This window comes from Aedes aegypti, chromosome 1, assembly GCF_002204515.2.
Source record: "Aedes aegypti strain LVP_AGWG chromosome 1, AaegL5.0 Primary Assembly, whole genome shotgun sequence".
Lineage (NCBI taxonomy): Eukaryota > Metazoa > Arthropoda > Insecta > Diptera > Culicidae > Aedes > Aedes aegypti.
The window spans coordinates 209,062,504-209,088,333 of NC_035107.1; the positions used below are offsets into that span (position 1 = coordinate 209,062,504).

The window sequence follows — 25,830 nt, forward strand, 5'->3', positions numbered from 1 at the left end:
ATTTCGCAAAAATTAATATGATGATTACCTCTTCTGTGGAGAACAACCTTTCAGTCACATCAGTGCGGTAGAAGCAACGCCAAAACGAAATCTTTTGATCTATATTATGTATGAAAAATATCGGAACTAAGCATGAACCCTGGTTTCTAAGTAAAAATCGCGTTGGTCAATATAAGCCATCTGAATCAGTTTCGGCCACATTCTAAACTTCAGTTACCAAATTGATCAGTTTCATTTCTTATGAGAAAGTCCAAATTAGGAATAACCTTGCCAAGTTGAGTGTGTATTGTACATAGTAAAAGTTATAGAGAAAATTATTATTTATTCGTTTGTCGAATTGATTCGGAAAAATAAATGAAAGTAGATCTAACACATGAATGTGTTCTGTTAATTTGATCTGTAAAATGGCGTACAATTGAATTGACGAAAAGCCTGGACATTTCGAAGAAAATTTAACGAAAATCACTAACTTTGACGCATAATAAGAGTATTTAAATACTTGAATATAATTTGATTATTACCTTCGAGATTTGTCTAATTTATTCCCTATAGCAATACCGAATGTATTATTTAACTAATATCACAATGTTCCCAACTCACACACAACCCTCAATGATGTTGGTCCCTTTCCATCGCGTGATTACCTCTTCCACATTCTCCTCGGATCTGAATAGGGGCAAGAACTGATCTTTCTTGTAGCGATACAAGGAACACTGAACCTCCCGGTTCCACCTCCACAGCAGAACCTGACGGCCCTGTAACCTCAGTTCATCAACCGTACTGGATATGTTTTTCACCACCGTCGAGTCGATATACTTAATCATCTCTCCATCGATTACCACCAACTCTGCTTCCTGTTTGCTGGCCATGTTGAGGATCTTCTCCCGGAAGTATTCCGCTGATGAGAAGGCTAGGTCATTCGTCGGGCGCAGCACTAAGACATTTGTGTGGTTGGTCTATGAGAAAATAAACGTTAAACACTAAAGAGAGGTTTGTGAATCGAGTAGCTTACCTTTACCACTCGATGTTCGATCCTCGGTCTCGATATCAAGTACAAGAGGAAGCACAAATTGACACTGATTCCGATCAGGATACCGTACTCCAAACCCATGAACAGGCAAGCGATCACCGTTACCAAGAACGGGATTATATCAATCCGCTTGATCCTCCACATCTCCGCAACTGCGCGGTACTCAATCATGAATACCATCGCAGCGATGATCACCGCTGCCAGTGTGGCTTTCGGTATGAAATAGAAGTACTCCGTCAGCAGCCCTAATGCCGCAAGGACCAACAGTCCCGTAAAAACTCCACCAAATGTAGTCTTCACGCCGGAACTGCTATTGATGGCGGTTCGTGCGAAAGAAGCCGTAGTTGGGATTGACGCTGTGAACGATCCGGCAACGTTACACAATCCCAGCGCGATCATTTCCTGCGTTGCGTCTACCGGGTTTCCCTTGGAGAAGGCCTTTCCAATAGACACCACCTCCAGGATCGAAATCAACGGAATGGTGATTATCGACGATCCAAGAATTCGTAGCATATGGGGAAAGTCGTAGAATGCACCGTTGAATGTGGTAGAGAACGGAGGCGGTTCAACCGGAGGAAATCCAGAAGCAACCTCACCCGTTAGCCGGAACGGATACTGGCCATTAGATGCGAAAGCATAAGCAATCGTACCACCACTGATAACGATCAAGGCATTACGAAGAAGGCAGAGGTATTTTGTGGCAGTTCGCCACCGTCCAGATCCTCGGCCTTTGATGAGCTGTAGAATGTAGAAAGTCGTTGAATTACATAAAAACCAGGCAATTTAAGTAGGGTAAGAAGGACAAGATGGGTCAGGGGGCAAGATATGATGGTGCCATTTTGAAGTGAAATTTATATTTCAATGAATAATTTTATTAGAAGCCGAAATGTGTAGCTACTTAAGGGATACGCGTTGGTTTCAATGTTGCTTTACGTTTCTAAGTTGTGAAAAATTATTAATGTAGCATGGCGAAGTTTCTTAATTGATACACTACGTATAATTGACGTATAACTGAAAAAAGAGCAAGTTAGGTCACCTTGCTCTTAGAAAGCCATAGCCTTTACTCCTATCCGCAATCCGGTGCAAATCTCGAAAAACATCGTAACATATTACAAACCGACGAAGTCCTTACAGTCCTTACAGTTACACTATTCAAACTTCTTAATTTAATGCAGTACGATGTAAATAAATGAAATAGTCATATAAATTTAATAATAAAAAACCATATAGGATATCTCTAAGAAAACGTAATCCTGTACTCCGTCGATATTCATAATATTGAACTAATCAAAGGTAATTTTCAGTAATGACGAAAAAAAAGATGTGTGTTTATTAATAAAACGTAACTCTATAGTACGCCGACATTTAGATGTCGAACTATTCAAAAGTTATTCTTAGTAGTGACGAAAGAAGAAAGGTATGTATATTAGAGTGGTTCAAAAAATCGTTTTTGCTCCACACCCCTCATTCGATTCTAGATCAAATTCTAAGCGTCTTCCCAAAATTTGAACTCATTTGGATGAAAACTGAGACTGCACAAGCCCTCTAAAGTTTATATGGGAATTACTATGGCAAAAGCAAGCAATTCATTAAATCGGTCACAGTGTTTGCCCATGTGCTCTTGGAGATTTGAGCTACGTTGATGCTGTGAGATACATTCATCAGCTACAACTTTGCCGAAGACCGTTTTCAAATCGAACGTCTCAGTAATTAGTTATTGATTTATATCCAGTCACAAATTCTTCAGCAGAGCTCATTTAACTTCTGAACAGGCAACATTGCTGCACTTGGCGCGAGAGATAACACGCACAAATCATGACTACTATGTTTTACTACGTATATCCAGTGATGCTTGCAGAACAGCCCCATAATTATAGCCAAAGTTTTACAACTCATTCAAAAATCAATAACTAATTACTGGGGCGTCCGATTCAAAGACGGTCTTTGGCAAAGTGGTAGCTGACTATTGTATCTCATAGCATCAACGTAGTTCTAATCCCCAAGAGCACATGGGCAAACACTATGACCGATTGAATGAATTGCTTGCTTTTCCCATAGTAATTTCCATATAAACTTTGAAGGGTTTGTGCAGTCTCAGTTTTCATCTGAATGAGCTCAAATTTTGGGAGGACACTCAGAATTTGATCTAGAATCGAATGAGGGGTGTGGAGCAAAAACGATTTTTTGAACCACTCTAATGTATATATATTAAAACTATTTAAAACAGCATAAGGGTTTATGCCTACACTTGTAGTAACGAACCATCCAATAGTTTGCTTGAATAATACACAAACGTAACGTTGCCTCGATAAAAATGTTTAATCATAAGCATGAAACGAGCTCACCAGTTCGTAATCTATCCTCGACTGAACACGAATATTTTTTCACACTCGCAAAACGTGGACCGGGCACTTCACCAGCTATAACAAAAACAAACAAATCGGCTTGCTTGGACTTCCCGAACCTCTTCCCAGCAAAACGCGCGAAACGAATCGAGAAAAAAAAAAAACTTCACGGAGTCCACGAAAAACAAACAAACCGGCTTGCTAGGGCTTTCCGAAGCACTCCCGAGGACTTTTAATGCGCCTTTTATTGCTTATTAAGGCTAAGTAACCCGTCATTCGTTTTGACAACAATGATGACTTTTCAGCTTGCATCTCAATGTGATAAATCTCAGTCTTGATAGTTTATATTGACATGAAAATGTATCACTGTACGCGCTAACATGCATAAAGCATGCTGATACTTTTTCAGCTGTGTCAGTGCAAAACAAACTGATTTTCTTTGATTCGAAATCGTGAGATGAATTAGCAACAATCATCAACGACGCGTACAAATTTCAATGACGGCCTACTTCGCCTCAATGTGCAAGGGTGCCATGTTGTTTTTTTTTAATCTATTTTTTTTGTTTATTTTGTCTGGAAGAAGTCAAGATTTGGACCTCTTATTTCGTGCATGGAGAACCTTAGGGATGGTACACAAATTATGTCACGCTAAATTTCGATTTGTTCGACCCCCTCCACCCCTTTGTCACGTTTTTTGTACGAGTCCTTCGAATATTTTGTAAGGCTTGTCACGCTTGGCTTGACATCCCCCCCCCCTTGGAGCGTGACGTAATTTCTGCATTTTCACACGTTCATTTTTTTTTTGTTAATTGGATCCTCAAACGTCTGGAATATTCCAAACAAATCCCGAAGGTTGGCAACGCTGTTAGTGTGTGAAAGGTTACAGGAAGAAAAAAGGTCATTTTTTTGTATACGGGAAGATATAGGAGTCTTTTCCTTAAATGACCCATCTTGCCTCCTTACTCTAGCGATACTCACCGTCAAGAACACTAAGATTGTCAATGAAATGATTCCTAACAACGCGTCCCACAACTTCGTTTGCCCGGCGTTCTCCACCACATTTATCCAAGAATCGATGAACCCACTAGACTTCCCAGAACTGGAAATTCCCATCAGTGACTTCATCTGACTGGTCATGATTGTGAGTGCTGCCGCTGTGATGAAACCCGTAATAACCGGCATCGATATGAACTGAACCACGAAGCCAAAGTTGAGCAAACCTAACAACAGCGCTATGCATCCGGACAGGAACGAGGACAATATCGCTCCGGCTGGTCCCAGCTCTAGGACAATGTGTTGCACCATGAGTGCCATTATGGCAGTAGGAGCAATAGTGATTTCTTTCACGCTACCAAAGAACGCGTACACGAACGATCCCATAAAGTTCGAGTACAAACCATACTGAGGTTCCAGGTTTGCCACCACGGCGTAGGCTATGCTCTGCGGAATTGAAGTCAGCCCCACCGTTATACCAGCGATGGCATCTGACAGAAACTTCTTCAGATTGTACTGCGGACCCCACACCAGAAACGGAAACCGACGGAGGGCATTTTCTCGGGTCCAGATGCCACGAAGCTGTCGCTGCAGAAGAGGCCGAATATCCGGGAACTGCTCCCGATAATCCAAGTCAGAATCTATGGATGGATGGAGAAATTTCGGCGGTTAATGTAGGTAGATAACGATCATCACACACTAAAACTATTTCATCAAACTCTGCAAATCACCGAAATCCCAACAGCCCGATAATTGTGTAATTTTCAGAACCGAATCTAATTTTTACCGAGGTCTGAGCAAACATTACCAAGATTTGGAGATCCGAGATCTCAGCTGTTGGATTCTCGACAATTCGCTAAGCGAAACCGTTAGCGGAATTTGGGGCAAGTGTGTCACCTTAAGCAAATTGTTCTCTAACTTTGAATAAAGCTTATAAAATCCACCAATTTAGCCTCATTATGTTAGTTTTACATCTATTCATAACCACTGTGCCATTTAAAAAGAAAATAATTTCAAAATGTATTAGTTTTGGAGCTTCTTAAACATCATCCAAAATAACGTATTTTTCGACTCTATGGGGCAAGTGTGCCACCCATATGGGGCAAGACGGCCACCGAATGAACATCACATGTAATGCAATTTTCTTTATTTCCTATCAATACTACTTACAAATCAGACGCTAATCGATAATTTAAAAAATAATTTTAAGTTTACCGTAATAAGGGGATGTTTTATAACAAGGTTCAAAACATGCGTAACACATAGAAACAGACGTAACACTTAAAACAAATCGCGATCAAAATCATAGTCGAAGAAAACATGTACGCTCAATGCTAAAAACACTGCCACTCAAAATAATCCAAACGTCATTGCTACGTGAAAAAAACACGTAAGTGCCAAAACATGTTCATTCCGTCAAGTTTACCTGTCGAAAGTAATTACTATCCGACAACGAATGAATGTGAAATGAAACACTGGTATCCCCAAGTACCCAAGTAACCATAAGCACTAATAATAAGCCCTTAATCAGCATCATAGATGCGTACATGCATTATAACACTGTTCGACAAAAAAAAATTTTTGGCTGGATCAGGGACGCGGTTATATGGGTCTTGAAATGCAAGAAAAGTGTAGAAAGAGGCAGTTTTCAAATGATTTGCAGCACCACTGGATTAGTTTTTGACAAAGTTTGAAAATTTTGCATTTTTCATCAAAAAAACGCGTACTAAGCAAAATATAAGTATATTTTCAAATTCAATTATTCAACCATTGAATTAGTCAAATCAATATTTTTTAGCCCTAGATCGCTTCAGGGAAACGTGCACTATTTCAGAAGAATATTGGCATCATTTTTATACATGAATTTGGAATGTTAACGATCATTAAACAAGCATACGAGGATGTGCACCATATAAATACTACTTATTTTTCTATTCCACACATCTGGTTCATTATATAATAATTATTATAGGTTCAAGAAGACGCTTGATTAGGATTTAATTTTTTGCTCCATTTTATAAAGCAATGAGCCATGCAATCCAGTAACATTTGATTTCAACAAGGATACGAATACGGAAAATTGATGTGTCTGTGATGTGATGTGAATATATGGGCTGGTTGGTCTACTAAACTCTTGGCAGTAATAAAAAATTAGGTTGGACACTGACATGTAAGTGGTCTAACATGAGCTAGTCGATTTATCAGGAGCCGATGGCGAAGTCTGTGAAAAATGTCATAATAATGTTATTTGCGATTTCCAAAGATTTTTAAAGGTACTCATTAAGAATAGATTACCTATCGTGAGGTCCATTTGTTGTCAGAATATCCCTAGAAATTACAGACTAACATAAAATAGCAACCAATTATTCAGTGATCAACATTTCCACATTTTTTGTGACACCACTTGACAGCCATTCAGGCAGGCATGAGCTCTTTTTGATTCAGTTTGTGCACAATACTAATCATTTGTGAAAACTGATTTAGTGGTAACATGCCTGCTTCTTACTTGTAAGATGAAACAATTTCTGGTTTAACCATTTCCGATTTTTTGTTGGTTCTACATTTTACATATTTTTCAGCAATTTTAATCAAACTTTCAAATGGAGCGTTAGTTTCTTGTTCAATGGGATGTTTTCTTCAAATGGGTTTGTTGTAAGCATATTGGAAACATAAAGAAGTCGACCATTAAGGTTAATTTTAAACTCGTCTCCCATATAAGGACAAACGTGTCCATTTATGAGCCCCCATTCCCATATCCTCGAAACGAGTAAAAAAGCTTTTCAAATAAGTGAAGAAACAATTTATCCATACATTTGTGATAAACAATTTTGCGAAACTTCACGTTATTTCTATTTTTCTTTCTTTAAACAAGAGACATAGAAAAACAAGTGTTTTATTCATTTTGAATATATCGCAATTATTTGTGAAATTCATTCCAAATCTCAAAACTGAAAGTTTGATTAAAATTGATAAAAAACATGTGAAATTTAGAACCGGAAAATAAAAAAATATCGGATATGGTTTAACCAGAAATTGTTTCATCTTACAAGTAAGAAGCAGGCATGTTACCACTAAATCAATTTTCACAAATGATTAGTATTGTGCACAGACTGAATCAAAAAGAGCTCATGCCTGCCCGAGCGGCTTTCGCAAAAAAATGTGATAATGATGATTACTAAATTATTTGTTGCTATTTTATGTTATTCTGTAATTTTCCTAGGGATATTCCGATGAAAATGAATGTCAAGATAAGTAAACAATTATTAATGAGTACCTATCGAAATATTTAGAAATTGCAAATAACAATGTTATCACATTTTTTTACAGACATCATCTCCTGATAAACCGACTAGCTATATAAATTTTATATTTCTGCTGAGAGTTTATTAGACCAACCAGCCCATATATTCACATCACATCACATCACAGACACATCAATTTTCCGTATTCGTATCCTTGTTGAACTCAAATGTTACTGGATTGCATTGCTCATTGCTTTATAAAATGGAGCAAAAAATAAATCATAATCAAGCGTCTTCTTGAACCTATAATAATTATTATATAATGAATCAGATGTGGGGAATAGAAAAATAAGTAGTATTTATATGGTGCACATCCTCGTATGCTTGTTTAATGATCGTTAACATTCCAAATTCATATATAAATATGATGCCAATATTCTTCTGAAATGGTGCACGTTTCCCTGAAGCGATCTAGGGCTAAAAAATATTGATTTGACTGATTCAATGGTTGAATAATTGAATTTGAAAATATATTGATATTTTGCTTATTACGCTTTTTTTGATGAAAAATGCAAAATTTTCAAACTTTGTCAAAAACTAATCCAGGGGTGCTGCAAATCATTTGAAAACTGCCTCTTTCTACACTTTTCTTGCACTTCAAGACCCATATAACCGCGTCCCTGATCCAGCCAAAATTTTTTTTTTGTCGAACAGTGTAATAGCACCACAAATGCTTACACATCTTATAACAGCACTTCCGCTGCATAGAAACCCTATTACAGCATCATTAATGTTTCTAAGCCTGATGCATACAGGAATTTAATAAGCACTATATTGGCTCTATATTCGAATACAGGGCATGTTTAAATGCCATCCAGTGTTTTGACAGATATACCACGTGCTTTGTGTTTGCATATAGTGGTAAGAGGGAGTCAACAATAAATCTTCTCACTACTACAATTGCAGGTTTTATGACGGGGAAAAGTGATGGTTTAAATTGGTCACTTTTCTTTCCAATACTATTCATCTTATGTGGCCGTAGGAGCAAAGGAGCAGGACAACAACTCAACAATACGGGTGACGCAGGTTCGAGACGCAAAATGAGGAATTTCATCATCATAAAACGAGGATCAAAATGTGGCAATTGCAAGTCCTCAAAAGGATGGAAACTACCAAAACAAATATGTCTGATACGGAGAAGTACTATCTGTATCATTTTATTACATTGTTTGCATACTATTAGAGGTTTCCGTTTTCATTCATTCATTTATTTACCTCGTGTACCAGTTGCTTGGCCGCATACGCGAAAGATCTCTGGCTGCGTACGCGAAAGCACAAAATATTCACCCTAAAAACCTGGCGAAAACAACTGACGTTTCTCACGTGGTCTTATATCAGCATTAGTGGTGCAGAGAAGCACGGTTATATCTTGGCACTATAATGGCACGCTATTTCGCCTTTTCTGGCATTATAATAGCATTATATGCGTATATAAAACTGACATGCATCAAATGATTACCCTATATGCGCATATAATGCTGTTACCGTGCCGCATTATCGTGCTTACGCATATAATGCAATATAGTGCTTATTTAATGCCTGTATGCATCAGGCTTAGAAGCATTAATGATGCTGTAATAGGGTTTCTATGCAGCGGAAGTGCTGTTATAAGGTGTGTAAGCATTTGTGATGCTATTATAATGCCTGTACGCATCTATGATGCTGATTAAGGGCTTATTATTAGTGCTTATGGTTACTTGGGTCTTGTATCGAATCTACCTGTAGACCTTACGTGGAAAAACACGTACCCACTTTAAAAGTTCATTGTGTGGTATTCATGCATCAGGTGAACTGAAGATGAAATCTGTTGTGGAATAATGTATGCTCTCAGGATCATTTTGACAGCTTCGATTTCTTCATTCAGTCTATTTTGTACTAAGTGTGAAAAGGACGGGCTGGCGCTAAGTGTGAAATTTTTTAATGCTGGCAACAAAAATGCATAATGCACAAACATAAACGAGGTAATAATTCTGGAGCTCGATTTGAAAAGGTCGAATGTGACATTTTTGACTATCTGAGATAACTCACCATGAAGTTTTTCAAACGAAATTCAATTCCTATTTATAACAAAAAGCTTAAAATTACATAATATACGTATCAAGACACAACACGAAATCCCTCCCATTAAACCATGTAACAAAATGAGAAAAATATACTCATTTTTTTTATTTATGAGAATAAAAAAGTTTTCCGTCTATGTGAGATTGTTTGAGGTTCATTCGACCTAATCGATACGACCTAACGCTAGTCACCGCTGCACATCGAACGGGCACGTTCAGACGTTTGACATCTGAAAATGTCCATACGTCAAAATACGATCGGACTGGTTGATGGTCAGTGAAGTACATACGACCCACCAGCCATCGTTGTATTCTCATCTCAATAATAGTGAATTTCTCGGATTGATTTGCAGTTAGCACAACACTTTTGCTATGTTAAACGTTTGCTGTTCGTTTTCTGGAACGCTACCATGTCCAATTCGCATGCCATACATCGAAGTCTGCCAGTTGGTGCAACAACTCCCTGGAGTAGTTGTGGATCCATCGAGGGAGGATCTTTTGGGGGACATCAAAAGTTATGCATCGTTGATAGCCGCTGGATTAGAAACCGAAAGAAACAGCTTTCCTTAGAATATCACTAAGTCGATTGTACTTTCAATATCGACTCATAGAGGTTTGACTGTACAAAAATACTGCAAGCTTTCGGAATATAATATAAGAAAAGAGAAAAGACTGGCTCTCTAAAAATAAATTTAGATGTTTAAAAAAAAGTTTTCAATAATAAATCTTCGATCTGTTTAGTTTCAGAACACATTCAACTCTTCATAACTCGTTTTTAAGGACTCAGTTTCAAGGCCTGGGCTACCGTCTGATGAAGTCAGCATATACGAAGCTGGTGAATTCACGGACGAAGACGTGTCAGGAAAGATGAAGGGATTGATTGGTGTTCATCCAAGCATTGGCAAGGGGAGACTGATCCATTGATGTTTCCAGTTGCCCAGCCGGTGCGGACCGGTTTTGCCATGGAATCAGTGTTACTGGATTCGCTTGAAGGTTGGATGGCGAATGGATGCTCATTCCCATCGATGGAATCGATCCCGATGCCGTTTTTCCACTGGAACCATCAAGAGAAGAGATTACTAATCTGCGATCTGGCGGGTCTTTAGTTGGGGTCTTTCCATAGGAATGTTCTTCCGTAAATTCCTTTCATCAAACCAAACGATTTGTTTTCGAAAAATCGCAGCTTCTGTAAAAGGAACATTATTACACTAAAATAATGTTTTAACCTGGCATTGAATTTAATCCTCTCATTGTAAAAAAAACTGTTTAACGAGGCAAAATCAATACTACAGGTGCGTCGTATCAGCTTTTCCATTTATTTTGACAGCTGTCGCTCATGGGACCTTTGGTGTCAAAAGGTCGAATACACGTTTTATCGGAATTAGGCATTTTTGTTACTTTCGACCTTATGCGCAATAGGACGAATGAACAAATTTGCACTGTTCCTCGTTTTTGTTCATTACGTCGAAGTGTTAACTTTTATTTTATTTTTAAAGAAATATCATATCAAAATGATATTTTAACCGCATATTAAACTGAGTAGAATCTACCTAATGGTGAAATTATCAGAATTTATTTACTTTTGTTACTTACGACCTTTTCTAATCGAGCTCTAGAATTGATAAATTAAGTTCATGGTAAGCTTTGAGCAACATTCATATGGATTTGTATTGTCTTCTTTATTAGGTAAAGGACGAATTTCATCGGATTGCACCGTTTCACCTAGGATACTCGAATTCTCAACCTGGCTCCGCAACTTTCTACTCATCATACAACTAGAGATAATATGTATCGACAAATTGTAAAAAATACTTGAAAGTGATAATGTTTCAATAAATTATTTTTATCAACAACAACAAAAAGAACATTGCAACAGAGAAAAATGATTCCGAAACAAACATTGTTACCATTCGAAGTTTCAGTAATATTCACTAGGAAAACATATACAATCCAATATAATGCTTTGTAAAAGGTACTAGCAATTCACGTAGCTGCTACGTGGATCTTTAGTACAACGGAAAATGTTCATCAGTACGTTCATTCTGTGTCACCTATGATTCACGTAGAGCCTACTTGAAAAGTGCGATGGAAAAAAACTACGTATGTTTCCACGTAAGCTTGACGTGTGGATTATTTTGAGTGGTAGGTGGCCGATGGACCAACAGGTGGCGGTAGTGTGTAAACGTCAAATACGAACAAAAACGACGCGAGCGCTGCGGGTGGTCGATTGACCACCTACCATATATTCGAATCGAACGTTGAAAAGTTGGTCGATGGACAGCAGTGAGAGTGTGACGTCTGTTTGTCTGTGGTAACGCTCTTGGTTTTGAAATTCCAATTTCACTTCTGTATAGAGAATTATAGCAATTGAGGTATCAAATTGAGCGGCATAATCAAATGCAAACGCATTCAGTTTCCGGTGGTTAGTGCCTGTGCTGTTATTGTTCATAAGTCGCAAGGTGGAACTTTCCCTGAAGTCGTGTACGCCTATGACAAAAGCAAGGATCAGCAATTGGTATATGTTGGTTTGTCGCGGGTTACTTCACTGCAAGGACACTGCAAGGACAATGTACAGAGCCTAAATGCTCATGCAATGGATATTGCTACAGACCAAATTCTGACCAGTGTAGAATTCCTTGCACTGAGTGAGATTTGGCTAGACGATCACTCCTCCGTCAACATTGCTGGCTCCAGCTGCATAACCCGTTCAAACGCTCAGGCGTGAGAGCTGGAGGTGTGGCGATTTACCAGAAGGATACGGCCTTCAACGTACTGTGCAAGATATGAAAATGTTCATGGCCCGTAATTTATTCAATTATGTATAACAAGATTCTCCTATTGTAGTCACCGGTTACTTTAATATTGACGTTATCATATAAGAAAATATTAAATTTGTCTATTTCATATATTTGAAGTTGGCAAATCGCCCAATTGAGCGACCACATTAGGTGGTTCTTGTACGATTTAATGTTTATTAATAATTTAAGTGTAGTGTGCAGTCGATATTGTTCATACTTTTCGTACCATAGACCGATTATCACGATCAAAGCACCTGAGCTATCAAACATCTAATCTACTGGAGGAGTTTGGCAAACTATAGCCAGAACTGAAACCGATCACCCAACCAAACAGCACAAGGAAGCGACGACCAAACAAACTCAATCATCTGGTACAACACTGGATTATACCTGGAACCCCAAACACTGGTTCTCGGAACCACAGAACGACAAATGGTCCTTTTCAGGACCACCAAAATGAGTCCAAAAAGAGTTAATTTCTGAAAACTTCTTCCGATCAATAACAACACAAAACTAGTATACTTACAAATTCATACACATGACAAATTATTAATAATCTTTCATTACACTCATACTCAAACTTCACTGTTATTCAAAAATCATAATCAAATCAAATCCTTTTTAAAGTATTTTACTTTGAAATCTGAAATCCAAAACTCTGAAAAAGCTTCCAAACCAAATGACAGATCTCCCTTATTGAATACTCACAATCACATCACCTATCATCGAACATCCTATCACCTGCAAAAAGCTACCGCACTGTTGTAAGAGTCTGACCCAGAATTGATCGAAGTTGTGTCCATAGTAGTTCTACGTCAACCCCGCGGTAATGTAACAGACATTACCCAAACCGATTTTTTTGGGTTTCTATAGCTTTCTGTTATTTCATATCCAGCTTTAAAATCGAACCGGATTTGTTTATGATCTGACAATGATTCTTCATCAGAAACATGACAGTTCACAATCTTCTCCGATAGCAAATCGCTACAGATCGTGAGATCAAGAACCTCTTGTCGGATAGAGTTTACAAAAGTAGGAGAATCAACTCTATTACATATGTCTATGTTGTTAGACGACATGTAATTTAAAAGATCTTCTCCTCTTTTATTAATATCGGTGCTGCTCCAAATTGTATGATGGGCATTTGCATCGCACCCTATTATAAATTGGGCATTAATTTTCTTACAGTAGTTGACAAAATGAACGACAGAGCATGGAGGCACATCTTGAATATCTCCAGGAAAGTAAGCAGAAGCAATACATACCTCCGTTTTCCCATAGATAGTTGGCCTCTTTACTTGATCGCAACAATGTCTCCAGATAAATTCTGTAATTGGGACAAATTTTGTGGCCCTATTTACAAGAATAGCTGTTCGTGGTTTGGACTGAGTTTTGTCGTACAAAACTACAACTTCTCGAAGCGCAACCAAGTACCCTACCATTATTTACCCAGGGCTCTTTTATTAGTCCCACATTGATATTTTCTTTGGTGAACCTTCTGCTGAGCACTGCTGATGCGCCCTTTGCGCGATGAAGGTTCACCTGGATAATTTTTATTCGATTCATATCACATTAACATGCTCCCACTCGTATCAAGCCTCTGATTTGAGGCCAAATATGAGTAGCCGATTATTTCGGAGAAGTACAAGGTCAACTGTGCCATTGCTCCGGGTATAATACTGTGGAGGATGCCCCGGTACTCCACAGGCACCGTTCACGGTTCGGTTTCTTTTGACCCCCCTAACCATTCATTCCTAGGCACGGTATGCTTCTAGCCGCATGACACCATGAATTAGGGGTCCCCTGTATGATGGACTTATACCACCTGAACAGGCAATCCGTAGTGTTATTTCTTGTCTTGTTGCAATCGGCTACCGACACTACACGGCTATCTAGGCTATTCGGGTATAGAAGCTGATATTGAGAATCAACTTCCATTGAGGCCGAATAGCGGGCATTAAAATTGAGAATGGATCATTAAAATAAACAAAACGACCGCTATGGAAAGCAAAGATAGCGCCACCGTAGCCTTGTGTGTTTGACAGAACAGCAATGCTGTCACAATGTTAAATCCCATAACAGTGGCGCCTTTGTTTTGGGGCGGTGAGCACTGACAAAAACTATCTTCAATGATCCATTGTAGAGTGCCTGTAAACAAGAGTGACGTCTTGTTCCAGCTTTGACAGTTCTCCTGCTTGATTGGAACGCGGATTTGTATGTAAATGACAGTTCACCGCTAGCGTTACATAATTAATGAACGCTGCCTTACTTCGAATTTGTTAATTATCTACTTCATATATTTTTATGGTCAAACCACAGACAAACAGACGTAACACTGACGAACTTACCATCGACCACTCATTTGATGATCATTTCAAATTCGCTATGTTACAAATCTCACAACTAGAGGCGCGCGCATCGTTCTTCTTCGCGTTTAACGTTTCACACTACCGCCATCTGCTGATTTTGTTGCACGAGATACCTATTCGTGCAACATGCTCACCAGATGATGATGGTGTAAACTGGGCGATGGATTTTAATGAAATTTTTTCTAAGTGTTACGTCTGTTTGTCTGTGGTCAACCCATATTTACAATGAGCCATTTTACGAGACGTTTCGGAACAGCTGATCGCCGCAACGGCGTCAACTGACAGGAGACCTGGGATTAAATCCAGCGTGATTTTCAATAACGCCTCATCTTACCAAACGAGGACACGGAGAAAATGACAAAAATGAGATCCAAAAATGTTCGTTACTGCAACATTACACCTAGTTATTGTATCAGCTACCTCTTTGTTACCCATATTGCACATAAAAAAGCACTTTCTGATCACAAATATTTTAATAATTTTTCTCCATTTAAGTTTTCGCCTCGATGAAAAGCTACGCTAGAAATGCGCACAGTCATCAACCATCATCATCGCGAAAACTGACGCCGATGATTGAAAAATCCCAGGTCTCCTGTCATTTGACCAGGCTTCGTAAAATGGCTTATAGCAATAAAGAACGCTGTACACGGAGAAAATGAAGTACTCAAAAGTGAGTTCATTCCACTCAATTCGGGGGGTTCGTGCGTTAACCTAATTTTGAGTTGATGGGGTAGAAGTTGTTTCCATTTGCAGCCATGCGAAAAAATACCTACTAGCTAAGTTCTTTTCACTCAACCGGCAGATCAAACAACTCAACTTCCAGTACTGTGCCACTTACTCAAATTTGAGGTAACGCACAAAGGTTCGGTTTTTGGGTTGTTTTGCTCTTCGCTCTCTGACAACAATAGAAGGAGCGAATGAAATAGGGAGAGAAAAATAACTCAAAAATAAGTTAAAAAATACTCAAATATGGGTTTTCCGTTTTCTCCGTGTATATTAAAATCGACTATTTTTTAAAATATTGTCAATTTTTTGGCAAGAGCGGTAACTGGACCTCACTAAAATACCGGTCTCAAGGTCTTGTGTTTTTTTTTGTCGCGTCGCCACCAAACCGGATCGCGCCAGTGAGACTCGCGACGCGCCGATTTTTAAAATCAGTTTTTAAGCGTGGCGCTGCATTCTTACGATGTTTATGAACAAAGCGCCCTATTCAAATATTAGTCGCGACGCTTGAAGATTGAGAAAATATTAAATAAAAAAAATGTTTGTCCTTATTTCTACCGGATCCATAATAATATAAAGAATTATTGTAATTTTCACGAATGATTAGACTTTCATGGCGAAATTGAGAAGCTGCCAATAATGTACTGATGGTACATTTTCAAATATCATCTACCTTTCATCCTTGATTTCAGTCACTACCAGCTGGTTTTAACACGAGAACACGATCAGCTGGAGCATGAGAACAATGACGATGACTGTAAATATCGGAGGACCAGCTGGTTTTGTTGTGTACACAAGAACAGCTGGTGAGCCGAGAACAAAGAAAAAAGGGTAAACATTGAGCCGGCCGGAGAAAACTGTCATGAACATCAGGATAATTACATGGGCTGCGGTGATCGAAAAGGGGCAGCGAAATCGAAGGACGAAATCTGAAAAAGACGAAATTCAGATCACTAAAGTCTAAGTGGTGAAAAAAATCGCAGTATTTGAACAAATAACACCGCTAGCGCATGACGGCTCACCATAGTAGCATGTCCGAAAGAACTTGAAACTATTGAGAACCAGAGCTACAGGTCCAAAGCCCTGATAAAGGTGGATGGTTGTGATGGCTATGACCGTGGTCATCATGTAAAGAACAAGCGGACGATGCTGTATCGTGTCAGCATCGAGGAGGCAGCCCCTCTAGCACGATGTAGGTAGCGCAACCCTGGTTAGGTGGCCTATCGAAGACTCTTCACCAACCAAGAAAGGCAAAAGTAGAGCAAACGGATTGATTTTACGGCAACAGACCCGGCAACGAATAAAGGACAACGATTGGAAAGTTGGATCTTGGAACGTGAGAACTTTGAATGAACCCGCGCTTGTTGGGCTCCTGGCTCGTGAACTGCGGAATGTCGGCGTGAACGTGGCAGCTATCCAGGAAATACGCTGGCCGAGAACCGGAGAACGCGAATTCCGAACGGTGGACCCCATCGCCAACACTTCATTCAAGTACCACATCTACTACAGCGGTGGCGACAGAGCAGAACGTGGAGTTGGCTTCATAGTGATTGGGAAGCAGATGAAGCGAATTATTCGGTGGAAACCGGTAAGCGACCGAATCTGTGTGTTGAGAATGAAGGGCAAGTTCTTCAACTACAGCCTGATCAGCATATATGCGCCAACGAACGATAAGCCCGATGACATGAAGGATGAGTTCTATGAGAGCCTGGATAAGGCCTACGGAGAGTGCCCAAAACAAGACGTCAAGATAGTCATCGGCGACGCAAATGCGCAGATCGGGAAAGAAGATTTTTTCCGACCCGTCATTGGAACGGAAAGCCTTCATTCCGTTACCAATGATAATGCTCTGCGGCTAGTAACCTTCGCTGCTGCTAGAGGGATGGCAATCAGCAGTACATACTTCGCGCGAAAGAATATCCGCAAACACACCTGGCGACACCCGAATAGCGATGCCTGCTCCCAAATAGACCACGTGCTGGTTGATGGGCGACATTTCTCAGATGTCATTGATGTCAGGACCTTCCGAGGCCCTAATATCGACTCGGATCATTATCTCGTTGTAGCTAAAATTTGGGCGCGGTCATCCAGCGTCACGAGTTCCGCAACACACAGAACGCTACGCTTCAATATACAACGCTTGTCGACTGATGGGGTAGTTGCGCAGTACCGTCAGCAACTAGACGAGAAGTTGGGAAGAGTTAATGTTGCTGGAGACGTCGACAGCCTGTGGGACCCTATCCACGAAGCTGTGACAACAACGGCGCGGGAAGTGATCGGCACTGGTCAACGACGAAGACGGAACGACTGGTTCGATGAAGAGTGCCAGAGGGTGACAGACATGAAGAATGTCGCCAGAAGCCGTATGCTTGTGTCCGGTACCCGACAGAACAGAGAGCGGTACAGGGCAGCGAGAGCCGAAGAAAAGCGAATCCACCGCAGAAAGAAAAGGCAGCACGAAGAAAGTGTGGTAGCTGACGCACAAGAAAGCATGAACCGGAATGATATGCGGAGATTTTATGCAACGGTCAATGGTGCGCGGCACAATACTGTACCAGTGCCCGCCATGTGCAATGATCGAGAAGGGAATTTGCTGACCGATAAAACGGCGGTGGCTGCCAGGTGGAAGGAGCACTTTCAGCAATTGTTGAACGGTGAGAATGGAAATGTAGGAACAGGATGAACATAGATGATGACGAACAAGCTGTGGACCCACCGACCATAGGAGAGGTTAAAAAGGCTATCAGCGAGCTGAAGAACTGTAAGGCTGCTGGGAAGGACGAGATCCCGGTCGAGCTTCTCAAGCACGGAAGCGAGCAGCTTTACCAGTCGATCCACCGAGTACTTCTGAAGGTATGGGAGGACGAAGAATTGCCCACCGGTTGGTTGGATGGCCTCATCCGCCCTATCAACAAGAAAGGGCACAGACTGGAGTGTGCCAATTACAGAGGAATTACCCTGCTGAATTCGGCGTACAAAATTCTGTCGCGCATCCTGTTTAACAGACTGAGACCGCTCGAGGAGTCCTTCGTCGGCGAATACCAAGCTGGTTTTCGTGAGGGCCGTTCGACAACGGACCAGATGTTTAGCTTGCGAATGATCCTAGACAAATTCCGGGAGTATAACTTGCAGACTCACCATCTGTTTATTGATTTCAAGGCGACGTACGACTCAGTGAAAAGAAATGAGCTTTGGCAGATAATGTCTGAAAATGGTTTTCCGGCGAAACTAATTAGGCTGATACGTGCTACGCTGGATGGTTCGAAATCAAGTGTTCGGATCGCAGACGAGGTGTCAACCTCGTTCGTGACATTAGACGGATTGAAGCAGGGAGACGCACTTTCGAATTTACTGTTCAACATTGCACTTGAGGGTGCTATTAGGAGATCTGGCGTGCAAAGAAATGGCACTATTATCACAAGGTCGCACATGCTCCTTGGCTTTGCGGACGATATAGACCTGATTGGAATCGATCGCAGATCAGTGGAAGAGGCCTTCGTGCCTCTGAAGAGGGAGACAGCGAGGATAGGCCTGACCATCAATTCTACCAAGACGAAGTACATGGTTGCAGGTAGAGATAGAGTCAGGCATGGTGGTGTAAGTGCTGAGGTAGTGTTTGATGGGGATGTGTTTGAAGTTGTTGAAGAATTTGTTTACCTTGGAACACTTGTGACATGTGACAACGACGTTTCCCGCGAAGTGAAAAGACGTGTTGCGGCTGCGAATAGGGCCTTTTACGGACTACGTAACCAACTTAGGTCCCGCAGCTTGCAAACCGAAACAAAATTCGCCCTGTATAAAACATTGATTCTTCCGGTGGCTCTCTACGGGCACGAAGCGTGAACGTTGAAAGAGTCAGACCGGAAAGCTCTCGGTGTTTTCGAGCGTAAAGTGCTGCGGACAATACTCGGTGTGAAACTCGAAAATGGTGTGTGGCGCAGACGCATGAATCACGAGTTGTATCAAGTGTACAAAGATGCGAATATTATCAATCGTGTAAAATACGGCAGACTTCAGTGGGCTGGTCACTTAGTGCGAATGTCGGAAGAAAGAATTGCGAAAATAATATTCAGCAGGGAACCAGGTAGAGGTCGGCGGCTTCGGGGAAGACCACGAATACGCTGGCTGTACGCAGTGGAAGAGGACCTGGCGACCCTAAACGTTCGGGGCTACTGGAGAAGTTTCGCCCAAGACCGACGAAGATGGAGCTCTACAATACGCCCGGCAATGGCGTGATGCTACGCTGTAGCCATCAAGGTATCAAGGTAGGTATTTGAACAAATGAAAATAATGTCAGGCAGCTTCATTTGGAAGTTGTTGATGTTGCTAAACGTTATCCGTGCGGAAAAGATATTAACACGCAACATCCGTTTATACACTACAGTCAACTTTCGTTCGTTGCACTAAACCGGTAGTTCACTTAGTGAAAGTCTTTGATTAATCGGGCTGAATTTTGAGCTGTCAAAATATTGAATACTATTTAAAATCAGGGCTACCAACATTGGTAAATAGAGATTTATGTCCAAAAGTGACGGTTGTCTTTGTTTTAAATGGGCCCACCTAACCGGAGCACAGTTAACACGTCTATACTGGTAATATTGAGTCCTAAAATTTTTAATGAAATCTTGTTTTTATTCAATAACACGAAAGAGCATCTTACTGCAACTACTTTAGCAATATTTCGCGCTCAAATAACGGCTATATCATGTTTAAACTTTAATTTAAAAATTGGGTCCATAAATGAACCTTGACACTTAAGATCATGTTTGACGTTTGCTTAGTCGACAAAAACACCACAGGGGTTTTAGTTTTACCACTGGGGTTGTTCCTATCTGACATTTTGGAAGGGACACGGAAAACAAAATACACCCAAAATTTGAGTTTAAGCCAAGGAGTGTGACAAAATCTAAAAAAATGTTTTTTTGGACTCAAACCAACGGAAAACATTAGAAATTTGAGTAAACATGTGTTATTGACCCAAAATTAAGCGTTTGGCACTAAAATTGGGACAGGGCTTTAGGACCCTATTGGGTGCATAAAGTCAATTATGATCTTGAGCACGTCTATACAATCATCTAAAGATCAAAATTTTTATATTTGAAATTTTTAATATACTGCTTCGCGTTAAAAAATGGGTTAACTAACGTGCCAAGTTTGATTTTTGACCAAGCGACACGGCGAAGTTAGTCAAAAATCGAACTTCGCACGTTGGTTCACCCATATTAAGTCGCGAAGCGGTATAATTATCCAAGAAACTGATCAATATTACCTTTTATCAAGGTACACACAGTTAGATTTTTTTTTACGGATTCCTGTAAAATTTCACCGGAATCTCAACAGCTGAACATTCGGTGAAAATTCACCGAACAATCAGTGAAATTGTTGAACACGTTTCATAAAGAAACCCACGAAAATGGTCCGACCGGGAATTGAACTCTCGACCTATCGATCAGGAAGCAGGCTTGTTACCACTACAACAGCTTTCACTGCTGATAAGTGGTGTGCAAAAGGTGGAACAAAAGGAGCTCATGCCTGCCAGACCGGCTGTCAAATGGTTTCACAGAAGTTCGGTGAAAATAATGCTTTCACCGAACTGTTTGTTGGTATTTTACAGAATTACGGTAAATTCGTTTGTTTACACGGATTTCGGCGGTAAAGTAGTAGATATCACGGATTTTGTCGGTAAAATACTAGATTTCACATGAAAATCTATATTTTAATTGTTTACAGTTCACATTCGGTGATTTATTTCACGATATACTGCGATTTATTCTAAGTGTGCATAGCAAATGGAAAAACAGTTTTTAAGCGTGGCGCTGCATTCTTACGATGTTTATGAACACAGCGCACTATTCAAATATTAGCCACAACGCTTGAAGATTGAGAAAATATTAAATAAAAAAATGTTTGTCCTTATTTCTACCGGATCCATAATAATATAAATAATTATTTGAACAAATGAAAATAATGTCAGGCAGCTTCATTTGGAAGTTGTTGATGTTGCTAGACGTTATCCGTGCGGAAAAGATAGCATTTCTAGAAAGATTCGCGAATCAGGCGAAACTGACAAAATGTACACAATTTAAGAAACTATAGCGGTGAAATTGTAGCTTGATCGTCTGTTCACTGCACTTGAACTTTTCCCCTTTCGATAATTTAACTATTCAAAAAACGCAAATTTGTAGAAGACGAAACTTCACCTCATGCAAAACCTCACACTGTATTGATTACGCCTGTGTTTTTGTTTATCTAAGTGATGGGCGCATCTGAAATCCCACCTAACGGGAGCCCAATTAAAACGAAGCCCACCTAAATATAATGCAACGAACGAAATTCGACCGTAAACAGTAATGACCCGATTTTGTCAGCCCCCGATTTTGTCTACCCCCGTTTGTATCTACCCACGTTTGTATCTACCCCCGGTGCTAATTGTTTGACCCGATTTTAGCATCCTTTTTGCCCGATTTTGTCAGCCTAAAATTATATTTAGTTTAATACTGGCAATATTAGCGTTAGCGTTAGCGTTAGCGCCTATACTGGCAATATTGGGTGCATAAAGTCAATTATGACCTTGACCACGTCTATACAATCATCTAAAGATCAAAATTTTTATATTTGAAATTTTTAATATACTGCTTCGCGTTAAAAAATGGATTAACCAACGTGCCAAGTTTGATTTTTGACCAAGCGACACGGCGAAGTTGGTCAAAAATCGAACTTCGCACGTTGGTTCACCCATATTAAGTCGCGAAGCAGTATAATTATCTAAGAAACTGATCAATGTTACCTTTTATCAAGGTACACACAGTTAGATATTTTTACGGATTCCTGTGAAATTTCACCGGAATCTCAACAGCTGAACATTCGGTGAAAATTCACCGAACAATCAGTGAAATCGTTGAACACGTTTCATAAAGAAACCCACGAAAATGGTCCGACCGGGAATTGAACTCTCGACCTATCGATCAGGAAGCAGGCTTGTTACCACTGCTGATAAGTGGTGTGCAAAAGGTGGAACAAAAGGAGCTCATGCCTGCCAGACCGGCTGTCAAATGGTTTCACAGAAGTTCGGTGAAAATAATGCTTTCACCGAACTGTTTGTTGGTATTTTACAGAATTACGGTAAATTCGTTTGTTTACACGGATTTCGGCGGTAAAGTAATAGATATCACGGATTTTGTCGGTAAAATACTAGATTTCACATGAAAATCTATATTTTAATTGTTTACAGTTCACATTCGGTGATTTATTTCACGATATACTGCGATTTATTCTAAGTGTGCATAGCAAATGGAAGTAAAAAACAATGGTTATATTAAAAAAAAAATCATAAAACCAAGTCCTTAAGTTAAAATAAAACTTGAAACCCATCGAAAACATTTTTCCCGATTTTAGCTCCTTTCCGATTTTGTCAACCCCAAATGCAGCATGGGGCTGACAAAATCGGGACATTACTGTATAGCAGAAATATGGTACACTGAAGTTACTTTGAAATTAAAAGCCGCAAAATCAACATGGGTGCTAAAACGAATGACGGGCTACTTAGCCTTAAAGCGTGGTTGATGGAGATTCTATCAGTGTTACGTATGTGACTAAAGTATACCTATCAAATTTTCAAAAGAGTTGCATAGGCCTTTTCATGTGACAGGTCCGTCTATGCATTTGTTTACATCGGTGGAGGACCGGTGCATACACGAGGCTGTCATTTTCATAGAAGAACTGTCAAAGAGCTTCCCGATCAGCTGTTTTTGAACGTCATGTGAATAGGCCTATTGCATGCAATCAACGTGGCCGTTTGAACACCTACAAATTTATATTGAGCATGTCTATGTCTGTTTTATCTCAAAGTCGACACGGAATGATAAACCGACCGAACGCTGTGCTTCTGCATTCCACACTCGAGGCATGTTTATAAACAGAACGCCTCAGAAGCCAATATTGTACGTGAAATAATGACGAATGCAAACGATGCATGCGCTACAAATTGTAAACCCCCTGAATGTACAAAATTCCAGTGGGGAAGCTTGAAACCAGGATTTAGCGGTCGATTAATTCTTCTTTGATTTAAATCCCATTTAGCGGAAATTAGATTTAAATCATTTGTTTGAACATGAACATTCACATTTCGATAATGCACATCTGCATAATTAACAACCATACATACCGTCTGGAATCTGATGACTTGGGTACAGCTCACGGTCGGTTATGATGACCTCCTTAGTCATGCTGAGTAGGCTGCGATGTGTCCAGCGTAGGTGACTACGACACGTGTGTCCGCGAAATACCGGATCGCGGATCACTAGATTGCAGCAATAATAATAATGCACTAATTCGGTCAAGTTTGTGCAGCCAAACAGAGCTCGCTAAGACGACAAGCGAATCCACCCCAAGTGTCAACCGTGTTTGAAAGCTCGAACCGAACTGCGCCGTCTCCACCAAATCTCTCAACTGTCTGGGGATGGATGGTTGATCAGAACAGCAATTCTATACCGCTACGTGGGCTCGGTTCCCCTCAGCTGCTACCTGTTGCGTCACTGTACGTTTTCTCGGGATGAGAAGGTTAAACCGCTGGGCGAAGCGAAAGGCGGAATGAAAATGTAACAACAATGACAACTTATCTTTACCGGTATTAGAGGTTGGTACACCCAAAAGAAGTTGCTTTAACGGTTCTGCGAGAAAATAGTAGTTTACGGAACAAGTTGCAGAATGATGATTTTTACAGCACAAGTCGTAAATTTATCCTAAGAGGCTTGCCGAGTAGGATAATTATGACGAGTTCTGCAACGAGTTACGTACAACATTTTTTTGCGATTTCGTAGAAGACCACTTGAGGGTATCATAAATTATATCGGAAGCCATTCACCATCATTTTACAATTTCTGAAAAATTCTGGTGTAATGATTCATTACGCAACTCAAAACAGTTGCGTAATGAATCATTACAGCACTGGTTACAGTTGCGAAATGACTATTCCCGCACTATTCCACGCGAAAACCGAACTAGCTTACTTGAGCCTTCAAATGCACTGCCCAGCAAACGAAATGCGTGGAAGAAAAACAAACGTCACTCCGGCGACGCCACATGCTCCATCCAGTCGATTGGATCTTTTTTGAGTTTGGATCCAGGATTCAAATACGATTTAGTAATATATCGGAGTATCGATTTTTTTTTTCACTCCGTATAATCGAATCCTCCGGATAATCGAATCATTAAGAAAAAAATTGAAATCATCGATAAAAGAACTTAAATATTATCACAGCATCTCCCGAAAAAAAAACACACTTATATTACTTTGAAAAACATGTTTCCACAGAACACGCAAAAAACGCAGGGCGAGGTAAACGTGACACAAAATTCAAAACGCAGCCTCCCGCGCGCACGGCTTGCTGCAATCCATAATGAAAAACAGCCTATAACGATGAGAAAATACAAAAAAACGTTATTAGGATGACTTGTTATATTTTCTGCAGCTTTGTTCTCTTCGGTAGGGAGTTTTCTAAAATTTATCAGGTAACACATTGTAACAACATTTTGGCATGCTAAATATCAAATGATTTGGTCGGTATGAATTAACGAGTTGTTTCGTGAACTTTGATGCCACTTCTGGTTGTCTGGGATACCACATCTGACATTCTGCATTAATCATCTATCAAATGGCTGATAGATCACAACTTCTCACTTGAGTGTAAGTCGCCGCGTCAACACATTTATTGACATGCTGGGAAAAACGTTCAGTTGCGCGCGCCAATATCACAATGAATCTTTTTAGACGGCCTAGAGTGTCTACCTAGAGAGGAAATCGGGAATAATCTTCCATCTCTTCAGCCCTCGTCGTCGTCATGTGATAATTACAAACTGTTCGTACGCCAATAAATCTCAAATCGTAGAGGCGTCAATTTGTGCCACATTCATTTGCCATTATTGTGATAATTTCACTCACTTTCAGATAAGATTGTACATTAGAGTTAAAAAATCACACACAAATATAAACTTTGTGAATTGTATTTATTTTAGCAGATGTGAGACACCGACATATCTCGTTTGCCAATTCACGAGAGCAAATTGGCAAACGAAATATGTCGGTGTTTGTTTGAGAAGCGTCTTCTAATTCACAATGATAAGAGACTATTTGCATGCTTATATATACATTGCTTAAAAATTTGACGAAGAGGAGATTTTTTTTATCTCTAGTTTTATTTTTATGCGAGTT

At 40.0% G+C, this 25,830-nt stretch overlaps 1 protein-coding gene across 1 annotated transcript; it reads right to left on the reverse strand.

Moving 5' to 3' along the window:
- Positions 1-470: 470 nt before the first annotated feature.
- Positions 471-24,231, reverse strand: LOC5575728 (sodium-independent sulfate anion transporter). The gene is made up of 4 exons (XM_021857418.1): positions 23,785-24,231; positions 4,354-5,009; positions 1,013-1,768; positions 471-956 (listed from the first exon to the last, which is right to left on the reverse strand). Exons 1-4 carry the CDS (start codon positions 23,843-23,845, stop codon positions 597-599), a joined length of 1,833 nt encoding a protein of 610 aa, XP_021713110.1. The 5' UTR covers positions 23,846-24,231; the 3' UTR covers positions 471-596.
- Positions 24,232-25,830: the final 1,599 nt, after the last annotated feature.

What these genes read in the sequence shown, in the direction of transcription:
- LOC5575728 (XM_021857418.1), bottom strand. Translation starts at nt 23,845, where the DNA reads ATGACTAAGGAGGTCATCATAACCGACCGTGAGCTGTACCCAAGTCAT. An exon ending in AAGTCATCAGATTCCAGACG is followed by an intron (nt 5,010 to 23,784) that starts GTATGTATGGTT and finishes ATCCATCCATAG; the next exon opens with ATTCTGACTTGGATTATCGG. An exon ending in CAATCTTAGTGTTCTTGACG is followed by an intron (nt 1,769 to 4,353) that starts GTGAGTATCGCT and finishes TACATTCTACAG; the next exon opens with CTCATCAAAGGCCGAGGATC.